At 52.1% G+C, this 18,133-nt stretch overlaps 2 protein-coding genes across 5 annotated transcripts in view; one reads left to right on the top strand and one right to left on the bottom strand.

Annotated features, from left to right (window-relative positions):
• LOC102383249 (zinc finger protein 383-like) overlaps window positions 1–1,501 on the bottom strand; it is a 24,204-nt gene extending 22,703 nt beyond the window's left edge. The window contains exon 1 of the mRNA XM_014526125.2: window positions 1,478–1,501. Within this exon, the coding sequence (XP_014381611.2) occupies window positions 1,478–1,501 (24 nt within the window). The remainder of the gene's footprint in view (window positions 1–1,477) is intronic.
• The window catches only part of LOC102380855 (zinc finger and SCAN domain-containing protein 29-like), a 30,143-nt gene continuing 12,010 nt past the window's right edge, over window positions 1–18,133 (top strand). The window contains exons 1-5 of one of the 4 annotated variants that reach the window (XM_006036436.1): window positions 1–52; window positions 1,482–1,634; window positions 3,952–4,273; window positions 4,708–4,876; window positions 6,255–6,362. In XM_006036436.1, the coding sequence (XP_006036498.1) occupies window positions 4,043–4,273; window positions 4,708–4,876; window positions 6,255–6,362 (508 nt within the window). In that variant the 5' untranslated portion in view covers window positions 1–52; window positions 1,482–1,634; window positions 3,952–4,042. Of the gene's footprint in view, window positions 53–1,398; window positions 1,635–3,645; window positions 3,842–3,951; window positions 4,274–4,707; window positions 4,877–6,254; window positions 6,363–18,133 lie in introns of those variants that run through there. The other 3 variants (XM_025192721.1, XM_025192722.1, XM_025192723.1) reach the window with 3 other exon arrangements.

Raw genomic sequence — 18,133 nt, forward strand, 5'->3', positions numbered from 1 at the left:
GGGAGCGGGGGTGCGTGTGCGTGCACGCACGTGTGCCCGCCGGCCGGGGGAGGTGTGTGCGCGCGCGTGTGTGTACACATGTGCTTGGCACGAGGGCACGTGTGTTCGGAGTGTGTGTGCGCACGTGTGTGAAATTTCCCCCAGGTGTATGTGTGTGTGTCAGTCATGCATATGTGTTTGGTGTGTGCGTGCGCGCGCGCTGGGGCAAGTGTCTGTGTGAAATTTGCCCCAGATGCATGTGCGTACACATGTGCACTTGTGGCCATGAACTTGTGTTTGGAGTGTGTGTGTGTTGTGTGTGCGCGCACAAGTGTCCGTGAAATTTACCCCGATGCATGTGTGTTTGGAGGGAGACAGTGTGTGTGTGTGTGTGTTCAGGGGGAGGTTGTTCTTAGGTAATGTGCGTGGTGGGTGTGCAAGAGAGCGAGGGGGTGCCTGCATGCGCACACTTGGAATGTGTGTGTGTCTGCACAAACTTTTATCCCTGATATAAGTGTGTGTTTGGGGCGGGGGAATTTCCCTTAGGCACTGTGAATAGAGTGAGTGCGTGTGTGTGTGCATGCACGCATGTGCATGTGTGTTCAGGGAGGTTACTCTTAGGTCATGTGCTTGGATGTGCAAGAGGGAGAGGAGTGGGGGGGGGCGCCTGTGCACACATTTGGAACATGCGTGTGCCTGCACACCCTTGACCCCTGATATAAGTGTGTGTCTGTGTGCATGCCCATTCAGGGAGGTTACCCTTAGGTAACGTGCATGGGTATGCAAAAGAGGAGTGGGGTGCCTCTGTGCATGCATTTGCCTGCACACACTTGACCCTTGATATAAGTGTGTATGTGGATGTGTGTGTTCAGGGAGGTTACTCTTAGGTAATGTGCATGGGTGTGCAAGAGAAAGAGGAGTGGGAGGCACCTCTGCACGCATTTGGAATGTGTGTGTACCTGCACACGCTTGACCCCCTGATAGTGTGTGTGTGTGTGTGTGTGTGTGTGTGTTTTGGGGGTGCCCCTAGGGGGCTGTGGGCGTGGGGCGCTCCCCTCCCTGCTGCAGCTTGGGGCCTTGCAGGAAGCTGAAGCCCAGCGCTCCCCTCCCCCACCCCAAACAGAAGTTCAGTGTTGGGCCCAGGGGGGAGGGGAAGAGCTGCTGGCTGCAGCCTGACACCGGTTTCCCGTAGCAATGGCCCCTCCTCCCTGCCAGCCCTGCTCTGTTTCCAGAAGGGAGGGGGCACGGGTGCAGGGGGAGAGCTCTCTCCCCCTGGGGGGGGGTAGGGGGGAGTGAGTTGGAGCCACCCCCCCACCTTGGGGGTGCTCCAATACAGCCCCCCAACCCTGCAGCAGGGGCTGAAACCCCCCCAGACTGAACTCCCTCTGCTCCCCTTCCCCCCTCCCTTTCTGAAAGCAGCGACAGGCTGGCAGGCAGCGCAGACACAAGTTACAGAAGATGGTCTGTTTTGAAACCTCTTCCTCTGAACTCTCCTTACGCAGCGCTTTCCCGGATCGGCCATTTTTGCAGGAGTCTGCAGCCGGTCGTGGCTACAGACTGCTCTCTGCGGCCAGATCGGATGAAACTCGTCACTTCTGTCTGCACCCTAGATGAAGACAAAGAGATTGAGAGAGACGGAGAGACAACTGAGAGAGGTGGATGGAGACGGGTAGAAAAAGAGGCACCAAAGTTGCTTACAGACGTGGGGGGTGGAAAAAATGGCGCTTTACTTTCAGCTCAGGGTGCCCCTGAGCCAAGTGCAGCGCATGCCCAGAAGTTACTTGGACCCAGCTCGCCCAGTGTTTATATAGATTGGGCACTTCAGTGAGGCTTTTTGGTGCTTTTATCTAACAGCTGATTGAATCAGCTATTAGATAAAAGCACCAAAAAGCCCCGCTGAACCATGCAATCTATACAGACGCTGAGGAGCCAGGTCGAAGTATTGAGCTTCCTCTTCTGGTAAAGCACAGTTCTTTTTTCCCCCCCATCTGTCAGCAACATGAGGGGGGGAGAGAGAGAGAGAGAGAGAAAAGAGATTGAAGGAGAAGGATTAAGAAAGAGATTGAGACGGATAGGGAGAGAGGGAGAGCGAGATTGATGGGTTAACCTATAGCCTGTAGACATTGTGACAACCGGTACTTCCAAAAAACTCTTTCCTGCAGAGACCAGGGCCAGACATCCTAGAAAATGAGGGTGGGAAGGGACCTCAGGAGGTCACATCTAGTCCAACCCCTGCTCCAAGCAGGATCATTCCCAGCTACATCCTCCCAGCCAAGGCTTTGTCTAGCTGGGTCTTAAAAACCTCCAAGGATGGAGATCCCACCTCCTCCCTGGGTAACCTGTTCCAGTGTTTTACTAACTTCATCCTGAGAGAGTTTTTCCTGATATCCAACCTCAGCTTCCCTTGCAGCACCTGGAGCCTGCTGCTCCTTGTTCTGTCATCGGCCGCCACTGAGAACAGTCCAGCTCCATACTTTTTGAGCCCCCCTTCAGGGAGTTGAAGGCCGCTATCCAGTCCCCGCTCGGTCTTCTCTTCTCCAAACTAAGCCAGCCCAGTTCCCTCAGCCTCTTCACATCAGTCCTGCTCCCCAGCCCCCAAACCATTTTCATTGCCCTCCACTGGATTTTCTCCAGTGTGTCCGTGTCCTTTGTGTAGTGGGGGTCCCAGAGCTGGACAGAGAACTCCAGATGTGCCCTCACCAGTGGCAAACAGAGGTGAAGAATTGCTTCCCTCCAACTGCTGGCAAAGCTCCTACTAATGCACCCCAGGGTGCTGTTAACGTTCTTCACAAGGGCACCCTGTTGGCTCCTATTCAGCTCATTGTCCACTGTCACCCCCAGGTCCTTTTGTGCAGAGCTGCTGCTTAGCCAGTCGGTGCCCAGCCTGTACTGGTGCATGGGATTTCTTTGTCCCAAGCGCAGGACTTTGTACCAGTGGAGGCCACAAAGATAGCAAGGGTATGGAGGAGCCCCAAGGCTGCCTGGCAGTGCCTGGGGCAGGGGCAGTGCAGCTGAGCTTCACTGTACGTGCTCCCTGGAGTTGGGTGGGGGAGAAGGGGGTCTGCGCTGCCCCAGCCCAGCCAGACTCTGCCCCTGCCATACTGCTGTCTTGCTCTCCCTTCCCTGGAACTGCATCTCAAAGCAGTTCTCCTCCAGGGAGCTGCAGCCAGGTGTGTTGGCAGGGCAGCAGGTGGAGCTTCAGGCAGGGCATGATGATGCCTCCATGTCAAGCCAGCACACTGGGTTTTTTCTCTCCAGACTTAGGCCAAGGCCTGGTGGGAGGAGGAGCAAGAAGGCTGTGGTTTGGTAGTGAAGGGCACTGGGAGGGCAGGGGGCTGCAGGTCAGGAGTGAGGGGCACCAGTATGGGTGAATCGGCAGGGGAGCTCTGGGTTGGGAGTAATGGTCACTGGCAGGTTTGGGAAGCCAAGGAGATGTGGGTTGGAAGTGAGCACGCTCAGGGCGGGAGGGGGACAGGGAGCTGTGGGTTGGGATTGAGGGGCACCAGCGGGGTTGAGGGGACAAAGGGCTGCTGGTTGGGAGTGAAGTGCACTGGCATAGCTGTTGGGGCAGGGCAGTGCGTTTCAGGAGTGAGTGGCAGAGGCAGGGTGGGGGGCAGGGGGCTACTCGTTGGAAGTAGGGGGCACCACCAGGGCTAGCGGGACAGGTAGCTGCAGGTCAGGAGTGAGGGACTCCAGCAAGGTGGCGGCGGGGGTTAGCTGTAAGTCGGGAGTGAGAGGCACCAGCACCTGGGATCATGTCGGGGCTATTGGGCTTTGGAGTAGTGTTCAGGCATCTGTCCCACTTCCTGTGCCCTGTGTCAGCATGGGGCAGGACCCCCACATAGCCCCTTCCTTGGGGAAGGTGAGGCCAGAGGGTACTGAAGCTGGCTGAGGGGCTGTGGATCCACAGCAGTGGGTCATGGTCCTGGCTTCCCCATCACACAACAAAACCCTGTTGTCTCCTTCCTGCAGGCAGCCAGGAGCTCGGACACTGCCGGCCGGCCCCACTTGTGAGGGGTGAGAGAGCAGGAGCGCAGGCCCAGGCTCATGTGAGGCAGACTAGATGGCTGCCAAGCTGGAGCCAGCACCAGCTGTAGTTCTTCCCTTCCCAGCACTGATGCATCCTCCGGCATCAATGGGGGAGCAGGATCCATCAGGCCCCAAGGCCAAGGCGGGAGCTGAGACGACAGGGAAAGCCCCTCCTGTTATCCAGGCAGGAACAGGCCTCCCGACATGGGAGGCATCACAAGAGGTCAAGGAGGAACCGCCAGAGGAGCCTGTCCAGCGCTGGCAGGTGAGTGTCTCTGTGCTGAGGCTGTGCTATCAAATGTGGCATGGGGGTCAGCTGCCCTGACCTGGAGTGTCTGCCCCCAAGCAGCCGAGGGGTTGCAGGACATTTGCAGCCACCTGAGGAAGCTCTGCCAGCGCTGGCTGGAGCCCCAGCACTGTAGCAAGGAGCAGACCCTGGAGCTGGTGGTGCTGGAGCAGTTCCTGGCCATCCTGCCCTGGGAGATGCAGAGCTGGGAGTGGGGCCATGGTGTGGAGACCTGTGCCGAAACAGTGTCTCTGGCTGAGGAGTTTTGGCTGGGGCGTCGAAGGTTGAGACGCTCCAGATGAGAGCATTTCACACCCCCCCGATTGATGCTGCCTCCCATCTCTGTGTCTAGGGATGCTCCCTCTCAGCCCCATCTTTCCCAGCACCCAGTAACATGGTTATCTTGTCACCAGGTCACAGTGCACAAGCATCTCCAAGACGTGGCCTTGGACATGGAGGGACCTGGGGCATTGAGAGAACCTCTTGGCTCCCAGGAGAAGGGCAGATGGAGCGAAACCCCAGGGACCCAGGAGGAGCTGACTTGTGTCCCCAAAGAGGAGCCCCCATCCCACCAGGAGCCAGGTAGTGTGCCAGGGGCCTGGGTAAAGGCAATGAGGGGCCTGGATGCAGGTGCCTGCCTGGCTGTTCAGCCCCCAGAGTGAAGGGCTGGGACTCTTGCTGTGAGTCTGTGCAGTAACAGGGCCTCGATCTCTGTCACAGCTCCAGGGTGACAGCAGCACCCAGGGGGAGATCCTTTGTCTTTGTCATGCTTTCCCAATTCCTGGGGTTGGGGAGTGGGTTGTTGAGAGAATGTTCCTGGGGCTGGGGCAGGCCCTGCACAGCCGGGGCAGGGGGCAAGACGGAGCCACGAGTGGCTTGTCTGGGGGGTGCCCAGTGAGGGGAGGGGGTGGTGGCTTTCGCTGCTGCATACACGCTGGGAGGCACAGGGGGGCATGTGCCCAGGATCTGCGCGGGGCGGGGCAGGCTGCCGCTGTGGGCTGGGGCTGTGTAGGGCTCTTCCCGCCAGGGGGGTTGGGCTGCAATGTACTCAGGATGGGAGACAGTGGTCCTGGGAGGTGGGGCTGATGGGGCTACAGCAAATTTTGGGGTGGCTGCAGCCCCCTCCCTCCCCCCGCCCTGTTGTCCCTCTCCCAGTGCTGCTGCCCACCCCAAGTGCAGTGCGGTCTGCCTTGCCCTGCACACATTGGGGGTACACCCCCCCCATGCCTCCTGGGGTGCGCGTAGCAGCAGGAGCCGTGCCCCCCGCATGAGTCTATTGCAGCTCAGTCCTGCTTCCTGCCCCAGCTGTGCAGCGCCTGCCCCAGCCCCACTCCCTCCCTCCCTCCCTGCTGCCTGCGCGCCGCTCCCCAACCCTGCTGCAGCCACCAGAAGCCCGCGGCCAGGCTGCCTTACGGCCCTACCACTGCCCTCCGTTTGGCAAAGCTAAGCCCCGTTAGCCCCCGACCCCCCTTTCGCCGACTATGCCAGCCATCTAGTAGTCCACTGACCTTTTGTTTCCAAACTGATTTATGCCTCTTGTTACTTGGATATTTATCGTTTTCACCATGATGATTGCTGCTGCTGCTGGCCATTTACAGGTTATTTGTATCATTGAGTTTTCACCAGTGGGTCTTTTTCTAAAACCCTGTCTACGGAAATGCCTCGAGACCAGCAGGCCTTCCTTATCTCTTCTTGCCTGTCATTGGCAGTGTTTCTGTTTGGACAAAACTTGCAGCAGCTTTGCTCAGCTTTAACCAGCTAGTAGCTTTTTAACAAAATTCCATGGCTAATGCAAGATCTTGTGGGAGCGGATGCTAGCAGTTTTTCTGATTACACTGCGTGCTGCCGTGAACATTATCAGTGCTAGAGTCCCAGTCCCAAGAACAGGCTGGTGTGTGTGTCCAGGCAGTGGGTTTTTTCTAGTGACTTCAGGCTGGTTTTTATTTACAATTAACTCCAGGCGTCTGTCCTGCTGCAGATTCCCCCGACACAGAGGAAACCTGGGACTCATCAGCAGATGAAACTTCCTTGAGCTGCTTCCCCAAACGAGGCCGTCCGAGAGGGGCAGGTAAGAGGCAACGGTGTTGCCCTTTCCAGCAGCAAGCAGAAGGCACTGCCTGTTATCGGAAAACTCTTGTCTGCTCATGTGTGGTGTTGGAGATGGATTCATCACTTTGCCTGTTCTCCTGGCAGCCCCCTAAAGGCCAACCTCAGCCCCTGGAGCAAGTGGCACTGTTGGTTCCCTCCTCCTCATCTACGGTGTGGATCCTGATGCAGCCCAGGGTCCCCATTATGTTTTTTGCAGAGAGTGATGTCCATGGTGGCCACTCCCAGCAAGGGCAGAGTCATTGGGGCTCACCTACAGCTTCATGGCTGTGGAGGTCTATTAGAAGGGCTCTACTGCATGTTCAAATGAAAGCTGGATAGAAACCAGCCATAGAGCTGTTCACATTTTCAAGCACTACCTCTGTAGCTGGTTGGCTCTTTTGAGAGCTGGGGAGATATTTGTATCACATGGTTACACCTTTGCGCATGTGGTTGGTCTAAATTTCTTGCACAATACACAAGCTAATTACATAACACATGTAACGTGTAACCAGGACCTTGGAAGACCTGTGCGATTTTTGGCTCTTCTATCTCTCTCCTCTCCCATACACTGGGATCTGGGAGCTGGCTTCGGCACATACCAGCATAAGGGAGTAGCAGGGCTTTCCCTTTGCCAGTGGCACTAGGGCTAACCTGTGGTGTTCTTGCTGTCCTCATTGGGTGTTACGGATGTGTTGTCAGTGTTGAAGGGCCCTGCCACACATTACATATTTTCTGCAATTTACTGATCAACTGCACAATAAATTTAGACTGGCCACACGTGCAAGGTTGTAATCATGTGATAAAAATGAGTTCCCAGCTGTGAAGAGAACCAACCAGCTACTGAGCTAGTACTGGAAAATCTATAACAACTTTATAGCTAGTTTCTATCCAGCTGGAATTAGCATGGAGTGGGGCTTGAAGTCTCAGGGACTGCGGTCACTTCCAGGTGATGCCAACATGTCTTGTCTTAAAAAAACAACCAGACTCAGTTTGGTGGCATAGGTTTAGCCAGGTTTATTGTTCACAAGGCGTGACCCTAAGTGGCTTGTTATCTGACAGACACGGCGTTAGTATGCTTAGGCCCATGAGACGGCATTGGCACAAAATGACACAGGACCCCCTAGACCGGAGGCGGGCAATTACTTCGACTGGAAGGCTGCTTAACGAATCTGTTGAGGGTCGCATGGGTAGCCCCACCCCTTGACAGTTGCCCCATACCCTGGTCACTGTCTTGGAACTGGAAGACCAGCCCCCTAACTTTTGCCACTGGAAGTGCCTCCCCTTGCCCTGAACATGCTCCTTTTGGGAAGGGAGGGTGTGGTCTTGGAACCGGAAGTCACACCCCATAACATGGTTGATGACATAAGACACACCCACCCAACACCAAACCTTGCCCTGCTTGCCATGTGGGTCCCAGAATCCCTTGCCCCCACCACATGATCCCTGACATCAGAAGGTCTACCTCTGGACTGAGAAACACTGCCCCTCCACAGGGCCCACCCTCACGGTGCATGACCTGCTCCTGGGACCCCAGGAACTCTGCCCTCTAGGCCACGAGGCACAGGCACAACCTATCAGGTAGTGAGGGGCTGTGACCTCTCTAACATCGTGCCTCATCACCCTCAACCACTTAGTGAGAGTTTCAGGGGTATCGAACCTTCCTGAGAACAGAGACAAACCAGTTGAATCAAGGACTGCATGCACAAAGTCTTTAAAAAAAAATCAGTTCGACAAAGTATAGATAATATATCATATATTATAAATCAAGCATCTACTATAAAAGATTTTTATTTTATTTTAAAAAGTTGTGTAAGTAGAGACGATTGAATAATTGCTCAAAATAAAGTCTTACTGTTGTATGCTGTACACTGCCCGAAGCGTAGGTGCGGTGTAGCAGACCTCTCAAACCTCTTGCAGTTGGGCATCCCGTTCCTCCCCTGGCTTGTACCAGCCAGTGGTCTCACTTGCCACAACTTGATGGAATAAGCTGACTAGGGAAGAATGGGCTCTTAGTTAGTTGGCCCTCATCTAGATGGGGTTCCCTTCACCCCTGTCCGCTTTTGCGTTAGCTGTGCCTGTTGGCTCTGAGCCCACTTCTCAGGACTACAGACTTCAGGTCTTAGCTGGCCCCTCTCAAACAAAGATACCCTGCCACCGGTTTACTTCATCCTAGGCAGCTTACTTAGACTCCCAACCAAAAATAAAACCGAAAAGCCTTGGAACACATCTGCTTCTGCAGTGTGCCGCTGCCAGTCTCTCTAGCTCAGGCGTGCCTCCAGATCACTCATCTCTGGCTCTCCTTCAAGTCAGTCGCCCTCTCTGCAGGGAGCTCCATCCCATTTGGACTCCTGCCATGCCTCTGTCTCTGGAGTTGGGGCCTCACAGAGTGGAAAAGGTATTAGCGCAAGAAAACCATCAACATCCCAAGCTGTCTAGTAACAAGGAAGAGGCCTTGTTATAATATTGAAAATTAAGTTAAAGAAAAACAAAGGAACTCAATGGAAAGAATGAAACCTCTGATGTGCGTTAACCAGGAAATCAGGCAGGCGTCATCTCTGTTGTCGTAACGCGGAGCACTGCTTCAAGGTGGTCATCGCTCGTCGAAGATCTCAGATTTGATTCGATGACTTTTATTACAGAAAATGTCTGCTCATATACATGTGTTGATCCAAACAGCACAAGTGTCTTCTGGGCATGAGTCTTGATCTTTGGAAACTTTTGTTCATTGAGAGGGGCACAAAAGCTAGGAAGTGTCGCACTGATTTGAATTGCTCCACAAGCAGTGCATCATGCTGCAGGTCAATAAGCTCGAGTTGGAGGTCACATGGAGCATTGTCGGCATCAAATGTGTGAAAGGTGAGGAGACTAAAAACAGGTCTTTTTTATCATTCAAAAATCCTCGAATCAGTGAGAAAATTTAGCATGCAGGTCCACCAGTAATGACATTTAGTTTTTTAGGTTTTGATCACAAACAGAAATCTGCTGCAATGTGAGAAAAGGAAACAAAGATTTCAGCCATATCTGATGGGAGGAAGGGAGTAACTTCATCATAAATGACTTGACGCTGGAATGGAATTCATGAGCAAAAAGCCCCTTCCCTTGCAGTCATGAATTCAGGTCATTCGTGTAGCTCATGATATCAATAGCAAATGCAAAATCAGAGAGCCAGTCCACATTGTTCAGCTGTGGGAAATCCAAGTCTTTTCCTTTCATGTTCAAAAATAAACCACTCTCAGCTCTCAGTTCCCACCTCTTTTCAAAACATTACCCAGTCTAAGCCATTTTACATCGGTATGATACAAAACATCTGTGCGCTCAGATTCAGACTTCTCAAGCAGTTACAAATTGCTTGTGGTTTAATCCTCTTGCTAGAATGACAACTTTTGTAGCTGTGTCCACGACGGTGCTTAGTTTTAAAATACTTTTACAGAGGACCTCTTGATGAATAATACAGTGTAGAAAAATAATTTTCTGTTCTGGATTTGTTTCCTTGACTTGGTCTTGAATTCTTTTCACCAACCCAACATGTTCACCTGTCAGGTTTGGGCTTCCATCGGTGGTCACACTCACGATTTTTTTCCAGTCCACTCCCAATTTTGACATGCATTGATTTACCGCCTCCAATAAATCTTTTCCAGTTGTTGTGTCTTTCATTGACTGCATCAGTGCCAATTCTTCTGTGAATTCAAAATTTTCAGTGATTCCTGGAATGAAAATCAACAACTGGGCTGTATCTTTGACATCACAACTGTGATTGGGTGCCAATGAAAAATATGAGAAATCATTTACCTTACTTTTCAACTGCTGGTGCAGGGTCTGAAAGAGATCTTCGACACGTCTCGCAATAGTCTGCCTCGACAAGCTAGCGTTCTCAACCTGCTTTTTCTTGTCTGGGCACAACATTGCCGCAGACTCGACCATACATTCCTTTACAAATTCTCCTTCAGAGAATAGTTTGCTCTTCTTGGCAATTTTTTGTGCAATCACATAACTTCTTTTCGTTATTCCATCCTGTGCTGCCAATGCTTTTGTGAAAAAACTTTGCTCTTTCTGCATTGCAGCAACCGTCTCCTCAGCTTTCTTCACTTTTTCTTGAGCAGACAGTTTCTCCTATTTGGATGCATGCTTGGTCTCAAAATGCTGATTCAAATTGTATTATGTGAATATTGCCACACTTTCTTTCCAAATTAAGCACACAGCGTTTCCACCCATATCAGTAAAAAAAATATTTAGAGGTCCATTCTTCATTGAATATTTGCAGACAAGGTTCTTTGGGTGAATCTGATATCTTTTATTAGACCAACTTAAATAGTTGGGGGAAAAAATTTTAAGCAAGCTTTCGTGTTTAAAAACCCTTCATCAGGCTGAGGAAGTTTCTGCAGTTGGTGTGTGCTCTTCCTGGATGGGATGAAAAGTAAAGAAGCCAGGGGCTGGGCTGGGCTGGGCTGGGCTGGGCTGGGCTGGGCTGGGCTGGGCTGGGCTGGGCTGGGCTGGGCTGGGCTGGGCTGGGCTGGGCTGGGCTGGGCTGGGCTGGGCTGGGCTGGGCTGGGCTGGGCTGGGCTGGGCTGGGCTGGGCTGGGCTGGGCTGGGCTGGGCTGGGCTGGGCTGGGCTGGGCTGGGCTGGGCTGGGCTGGGCTGGGCTGGGCTGGGCTGGGCTGGGCTGGGCTGGGCTGGGCTGGGCTGGGCTGGGCTGGGCTGGGCTGGGCTGGGCTGGGCTGGGCTGGGCTGGGCTGGGCTGGGCTGGGCTGGGCTGGGCTGGGCTGGGCTGGGCTGGGCTGGGCTGGGCTGGGCTGGGCTGGGCTGGGCTGGGCTGGGCTGGGCTGGGCTGGGCTGGGCTGGGCTGGGCTGGGCTGGGCTGGGCTGGGCTGGGCTGGGCTGGGCTGGGCTGGGCTGGGCTGGGCTGGGCTGGGCTGGGCTGGGCTGGGCTGGGCTGCATACAAAACAGGCAGTCAGTGAAGATGTAGATTGAGGAGTCAGTGGGTGAGAGAGAGGCTGGGTAAGGGGGAGAAGGGGGATGAATAGTGGAGAGGTACCTGGGGAGTCAGATGTCAGGTAGGTAATAATGTGTCATAAATCCGTTGCCTATAAATTGAATCCATGATTTTTTGTATCTAGGAGGTTGATGAAGTGCAGTTCATAGGCTCGTCTCTGAGAAGTGTTTTGTAAGTTCCCTTTGAGGATCAGGACTGAGAGATTGGAGAGAGTGGTTTTCTTGTGAGAAATGTGCCCCACAGGTCAATGGGTATTCTTGTCTGTGATAGATGTCCGGTGTGCGTTCGTTCTGGTGCGCAGTTGTTGTCTGGTCTCTCCTACGGATTTTCCATCAGGGCATTTGGTGCATTGGATGAGGTATACTACATTCCTGGAGGTGCAGCTGTAAGATTCAGGAATATGATGGCTCTGTTGTGGGGTGTAGTAATAGTGGGGGTGGTGGAGATGTGTTGGCAGGTTTTGTATTTCTTGTCATGGCACGGGCTGGATCCATTCGGTGTGTTCTGGGCATGAGGAGGTTTGCTTCTGGTGATGAGGTTGGCGAGGTTCGGTGCTTGTTTGAAGGCTAGGATGGGTGGCTCTGGGAAGATCTCTTTAAGAACAGGGTCTCTGCCTAGTATGGGTTGCAATTGTTTGAGGATTTTCTGTATGGGTTCAGGGGAGGGGTGATATGTCATAACCAGCGGTGTGCGATTTGTGGGGAGTTTTCTTCTGTACTGCAGCAGTTCTTCATGTGGTATCTGGGTGGCTCTTTCAAACGTGTGATCTTTGTCTCTGGAGGAGTGTCCTTGTTGGGTGAAAGCCTTTTTAAGATTGGTGAGGTGGCAATCCCGGGTGTTCTCTTCAGTACAGACGCGGTGGTATCTGAGGGCCTGGCTGTATATCACAACTCTTTTGGTGTATTTAGGGTGATGGCTGGTTCTGTGCTGATATGCATGTTGGTCTGTGGGTTTCTTGTATAACGAGGTCTGTATTTTGCCATTATGGATGCTGATCATCATGTCTAAAAAGGAGATGTTGGTGCTGGAGGATTCAAGAGATAGTCGGATGGAGGGATGGTGATTGTTGAATTTCTAATGGAACTCAATCAGAGATTGCAGGTTTTCAGTTCAAATGATGAAGATGTCATTGATATATCTTAAGTATAGCAAAGGTTTGATGGTGCAGTCCTTGAGGAATTCTTCTACCAGGTGGCTCATAAAAAGGTTGGCATACTGTGGGGCCATTTTGGTGCCCATAGCTGTGCCCATGGTCTGGAAGAAGTGTTGGTTATTAAAAGTGAAATTGTTGTGTGTGAGGATGAAGTGTATAAGGTCAGTAATATCTTTGGGTCTGTATTCTGAGTTGTAATCTTGCTCTTGTAGATATGTAAGGCAGGCTTGGATGCCATCCTGGTGTGGGGTGTTGGTATATAGGCCTGTAACGTCCATGGTAGCTAGGAGGGTGTTGCTGGGAAGGTGGTCTATGTTTTTAAGTTTCCATAGAAAGTCTGTAGTGTCTTGGACAAAAATTGCTGTTTGGGTGACAAACGGTTTTAGTATTGATTCAACAAAACCTGTATTTCCTCAGTTAGGGGCCCATGGTTGGATATGATAGGTCTGCCAGGGTTCCCTTGTTTGTGGATTTTAGGGAGCATGTAAAAAGTCCCTGGGTTGTGGGGGGGGGGTCAAGATCTGTAGTTTTTCTTGTAGTCCTGATGGACATGATTTGATAGTATTATTGAGTTTCGTGGTGAAAGGGGGAGTAGGACCTTCTTGTAGTTCTTTGTAATAGGTGGTGTTAGAGAGCTGTCTGTTGGCTTCCTTTATGTAGTCTTCACGGTTTAGGATGACGATGGCTCCTCCTTTATCTGCTCGTTTTATTACTATTTGGTGGTTAGATCTTAGAGAGTCTATGGCCTTTCTCTCTGGTAGAGAGAGGTTGTTATAGTGGCGTGTGTTATTGAATATTTCATTGTTCATTCTTTCCCCGAAGCAGTCGATGCAGCGGTCAAGGTTAGGATTTCGTTCACTGTGCGGTGTCTAATCTGATTTTTTGGGGGTTTTGGGGGGTTGATCTTTTCCTCAATGTTGTTAGAGGATGAGTTGTTGGAAGTGGATTCATTTTGGTCAGGGAAATATTCTTTGAGGCGGAGGTGTCAGAAGAATTCTTCTAGTCTCCACATTGAAGTATTTTAGTAGGGTATTTTTCTGGACAGAAATTTAGGCATTTGTAAAGGACAGATTTTTCAGTTTTGGTAAGTGTGTGCGTGGAGAGAGTGATGATATTTGAGGGTTGGTCACTGCTTTCAGTTTCATCAAGTCTGAGGTTGAAATGTTGTAAGGTGTTGGTGTTCCTAGATGGTTGTTTTGTGACTGGGAAAGTTGTTCTTGGAGTAATTTGTTCCATTTCTTCTTATGTTGGATGAATGTTGTAGAAAATTTTTCGTAGTCTCTTTGTATCCATTTTATATAATTAGGGAAGACGTCTGGATTTTTGTCTTTTAAGTTGTTGTAGCATGTGGTGATTTCCTTCCTGAGTTGGTCTCTTTTGGAGTAAATTAGGGGAAGTAAATGATTTCTAATTTTCTCTGAAGTTCTTCTGCATAGCTGTGAAGCATATTTGGAGTTGTGTGTAGTAGTTAGAGGATTGTGGATATTTAGTCCTTCTCAGCAGGGCATCTGCTATCACATTCTGGCTTCCCTTGATGTGTTTGACGGTGAAGTTGAACTCTTGAAGCTGGCAGGCCCATCGTTGAAGCTTGGCGTTGGTATTCTGCATGGTTTGCAACCATTGAAGTGTGGCGTGGTCTGATAGGACGGTGAACTGCTGCCCCCACATATAGAGCCTCAGCTTGTTCAGCACCCAGACAACTGCCAGACGCGCCTTTTCAGTAGATGACAAGTTCCACTCCTGAGGGATTAACTTCCGGCTTAAGGAAACCATGGGGTGTCGTGTCTTTTTGTGCTCTTGTAAGAGGACAGCTCCTAGTCCTGAGTCGGAGGCATGCGTGGCTACATAAAAGGGTTTATCATGGACCGGTGCCTTCAGAATTAGTTGTTTGATCAGGGCAGCCTTTAGGGTGTTGAATGCTTCCTGGCACCCCTGCTTCCAAACCACTGGGTCAGGGCTGCCCTTTTTGGTCAGCTCATGTAGGGGAGCTGCCGTCACTCCAAAGCTAGGGACAAACCTCATGTAATATGCAGCCAGGCCCAGGAAGGCTCTCACTTGCTTTTTGGTTTGTGGGGGCGGCCAGTCGTGAGGCGCCCCCAGGGAGGCACTCGGAGCCTGGAAGGTGGCTGGGCGCAGCGAGGTGGGTGGCGCAGCACAGGAACACCCCTTACTGCCCCACCACACGCGGTGGCAGTCACTTAAAAAATTACCCCTTTAAACTTTTCTAATTATGTCACTTAACCATAATGGCTCAGGGCATTGCCCATGCCTTGGCCCCTACCCTTACCAGTTATGTAGATGTCCTTGTTGTAACAGCCGCCCAGCTAGCTGATTGAGGGAACTTGGCCGGGTAACCAGGGCTGTCTGCAATCCAGCATGCAGCAACGGGCCTGAAAGTCCCACCAGGGGGTAGGTCAGCCAGTGACTGCAGCAGGAGCACTGGGCCTCCTGTGGGGTCACAGCATGGCTGTTGCCAAGGTACCTACCTGGGCCCAGCCCACCCTGCATCGCCCCTGGCTCTGGCAAGCAATTCCTGACTGCAAGGCTGGGGACCCTGCAGCACAGCAAGGAGCCAGCCCTGCCTGTCCAGTCCTGGCTGTGGCAAGTGGTTGCTGGCTGCAAGGTTGGACCCACACCATGGGGCAAGGAGTCAGCCTGGCAGCACCTGGTTCCCGGCCATAAGGTCAGCCAAGCCCGTTCCCTCCTGACAGCACAGGGTCCCTGGCTGCAAGACTGGGACCCGCGCAGCATAGCAGAAGCCAGCCCAGCCCCCACTTCCCAGCCCACACCCCCATCCCTTCACTGGTGCCACACGCTGGGCCCGTTCCATCCCATCCCGTGTAGTGTTGCAGAAGCCACTCCAGCACCCCCTTCCCCTCACCGGTGCCAGCCCACACCAGACTGGCACCACCATCCTGCATGGCAGGGCGCAGCCCAGTCCCCCCCCTTCCCCTCACCTGTGTGGCAGGACCCAGCCCAGCCTGTCTAGTCCTGCACGGCGTGGCAGAAGCCAGCCCAGGCTCCCATCCCCTCGCTGGCACCACACAATCTGGCCTAGCCCCTCTTGTGTGGCAGACCTGACCCGGGCTAGGGGCAGAGCAAGGCCAGCTGGGTCAGGTTGGGGCTGGAGTTGGTTGCCTCACAACCAGAGCCCGAGCAAGTAGCCGGCAGCTGGTGCTGTTGTCCGCCTTGTCAGCTTTCAGACAGGCAGCAGCCTTTATCTGCATTTTGGAGGGGCCCCGCAGGTTGGAAGAAAGCGGCCTGCGGGCCATATTTTGCCTGCCCCTGCCCTAAGCCAATACAAAGTTCCCTTCATTTCTCCTTTAATACAGTGGTCAAGACACACTACATGTTACACTGCACCAATATCTTGACTTGCTTGAGCTCTCCTGTGCCACGGGCTTGATCTGGGGGTTCCCATAACAGCCTTATCATACTGGCACTGGACTGTTCTTCACCTTGTACAGCAGTCTCCCCCTACCGTCCTTTGGCCTGCATGCCCAGTTTTGCTTATGTGAGGCCAATGCTTTAAGAAAGCTTTTGTCTGAGCACTCTCTAAAGGCCCTTGCACACACGATGGGAGTTTAGTCCTTCAGGGTTGCATTCTCTGCCCCCTAAATTGAAACGGTGGGTCTTATTTTTCTGTTACTGTTTGCACAACATTGGTCTTAAATCTCATTAGTGTGCGGGCCGGCTCCCGATCCCATCCTCGTCTTTGCGCACGTGGACTGTGGCCAGCAGCCCGGGCACGCGGGGTCAGAAGGGACCGCAGGGCGGTAAGGTACGCGCGAGCTAGAATCAGTTACGGAGGCGTAATGGTTGATTGAAAAGATTATTTACTTACACCCAAGGTGGTCGCGGTGTAGGCTGGACAGCTTTCCAGGCGCAGCTCCGCTTGAATCCTCGTTGGAGGACTCTGACAAAATCGGTTCTTTGACCCCGGAGTGGTTTAGGCTCCGCGGGTTCGGCAATTCTTTCCTCACGGAGTAGCTGAATCTCCGTGGGTTCTGTTCAGTTCCCAGGTCCCCCGGAGCTGTTAAGACTCCGTGGGTTCGAAAATTGGGTATATAGGATAGGTATACGTCTAGGATTGCGCTCGGTGACGGGGAGAGGCTAGAAGCTAAACGGACCTCCGTTGCCTGCTTAAGAAAGGTGAGTTGGGTCCGCAAGGGTCCACATTGCTTGGAGATCTTCACACAGCGCGAAGTCTCCTCCTCCTGGCGAGTTCTGTATCTCTCCAGGTTTCCTCTCTCTCCGACTTGGGCAGAAACTACCCAAGCCTTTTGTACGGCTAGCAAGCCAATAGCTAGCCGCCACGTATGCCTACATTTAGAACCGGCCAATAATGTGGCACGAATCCAAATACAAATGGCAGGAACTCCCTTGCACCGTGCATCACCATGATGCAAAAGAAATGCGCCATGCAAAGAAGGCTACAAACGGCGGGAAATACTCTTTTGCACGCGGGTTCTCCTATTGCAGCAGAAAACTCTACCGTGCAAAAAAGCTGCAATTTGGCGGGAACATAATTTAGCGGTGCCGAAGCGCACACAAACAAAAAACCACAACTTTGGGTTGTGACAATTAGATGCTCAGTCGGCTATTCGCAGTAAATACTGCAGGGGGTGCCACATAACAATCTACCCCACTGATCCCTTCCTACAAAACTGCAGCAGGGGGGCGCCGCACACCACTAATCCTTGCTACAGATTGGTGATGTCTATAGCTCGCAGTTCACTGATATGTACAGATGAACAGAAGTGGTGCGATTTAATTAATTAATTTTAATTAATTAATTTAATTAATTTAGTTAGAAATTAATTTCATTAATTTCATTTTTTTTAAACACGTTTTTTAATTTTTTTGAGTTTTTACATCAATATTTTTAAAATTTGTATTCTTATTTTCTTCTTTTTATTCTTATCTTCATTTTCATTCCTATCTTATTTTTTATTTTCCTATTTCTTTGTCATCAAGTAAACTTTATTTCCTGACCTACTGAGGTCCCTTCCGACCCTAACATCTATGAATCTATGAATTTCGTGTGTAAATCCGCTATTTTTTTTATTTCACTCAGACAACTGCCCCTACCAACAGGGCGCTGAAATTCTTTGCGTGCTTCTAACATGTGAACAAATCTGTACCCTGTGAATTTCTTATATGTGTCTTTGCACACTGTCATGGGCAGGGTCCTACAGGAGGGCCGTGATCTCCTTAAGGCCCCTTTCTCTGTGCCAAGTCAGCCCAAGGGCACCCTCTAATTCTCGCCCGCCGCGTCTTTGATGTTTAGATAAGTTTGGGAGGCTGCCTTACGCCCTCTTGGTCACTTCTTGGTGTTGGTTCAGACCCCGTGGTTTCCCGGACCCCTTATGGGGTCTCACTCTATGATGGGTGCTTCAGGGACACCCTGGCCTTAGGGGCTATGCGTGGCTCCAACCACCCCTTGTACCATGCCCCAAGCCTTGCAGGTGGAATAGACGCTGGTCTGTCAGATATACACTCGCCCTCTCTGGGGTCCTCTCCGTAGCGCTGCCCTCTCTCAGGGATCCTCTGCAGCGCCGCCCTTCTCTCCAGGGCCTTCTCCACAATGCTGCCCCTTTCGATAAT

The sequence above is a fragment of the Alligator sinensis genome, unplaced genomic scaffold (genome assembly GCF_000455745.1).
Source record: "Alligator sinensis unplaced genomic scaffold, ASM45574v1 scaffold1411_1, whole genome shotgun sequence".
Classification (NCBI taxonomy): domain Eukaryota; kingdom Metazoa; phylum Chordata; order Crocodylia; family Alligatoridae; genus Alligator; species Alligator sinensis.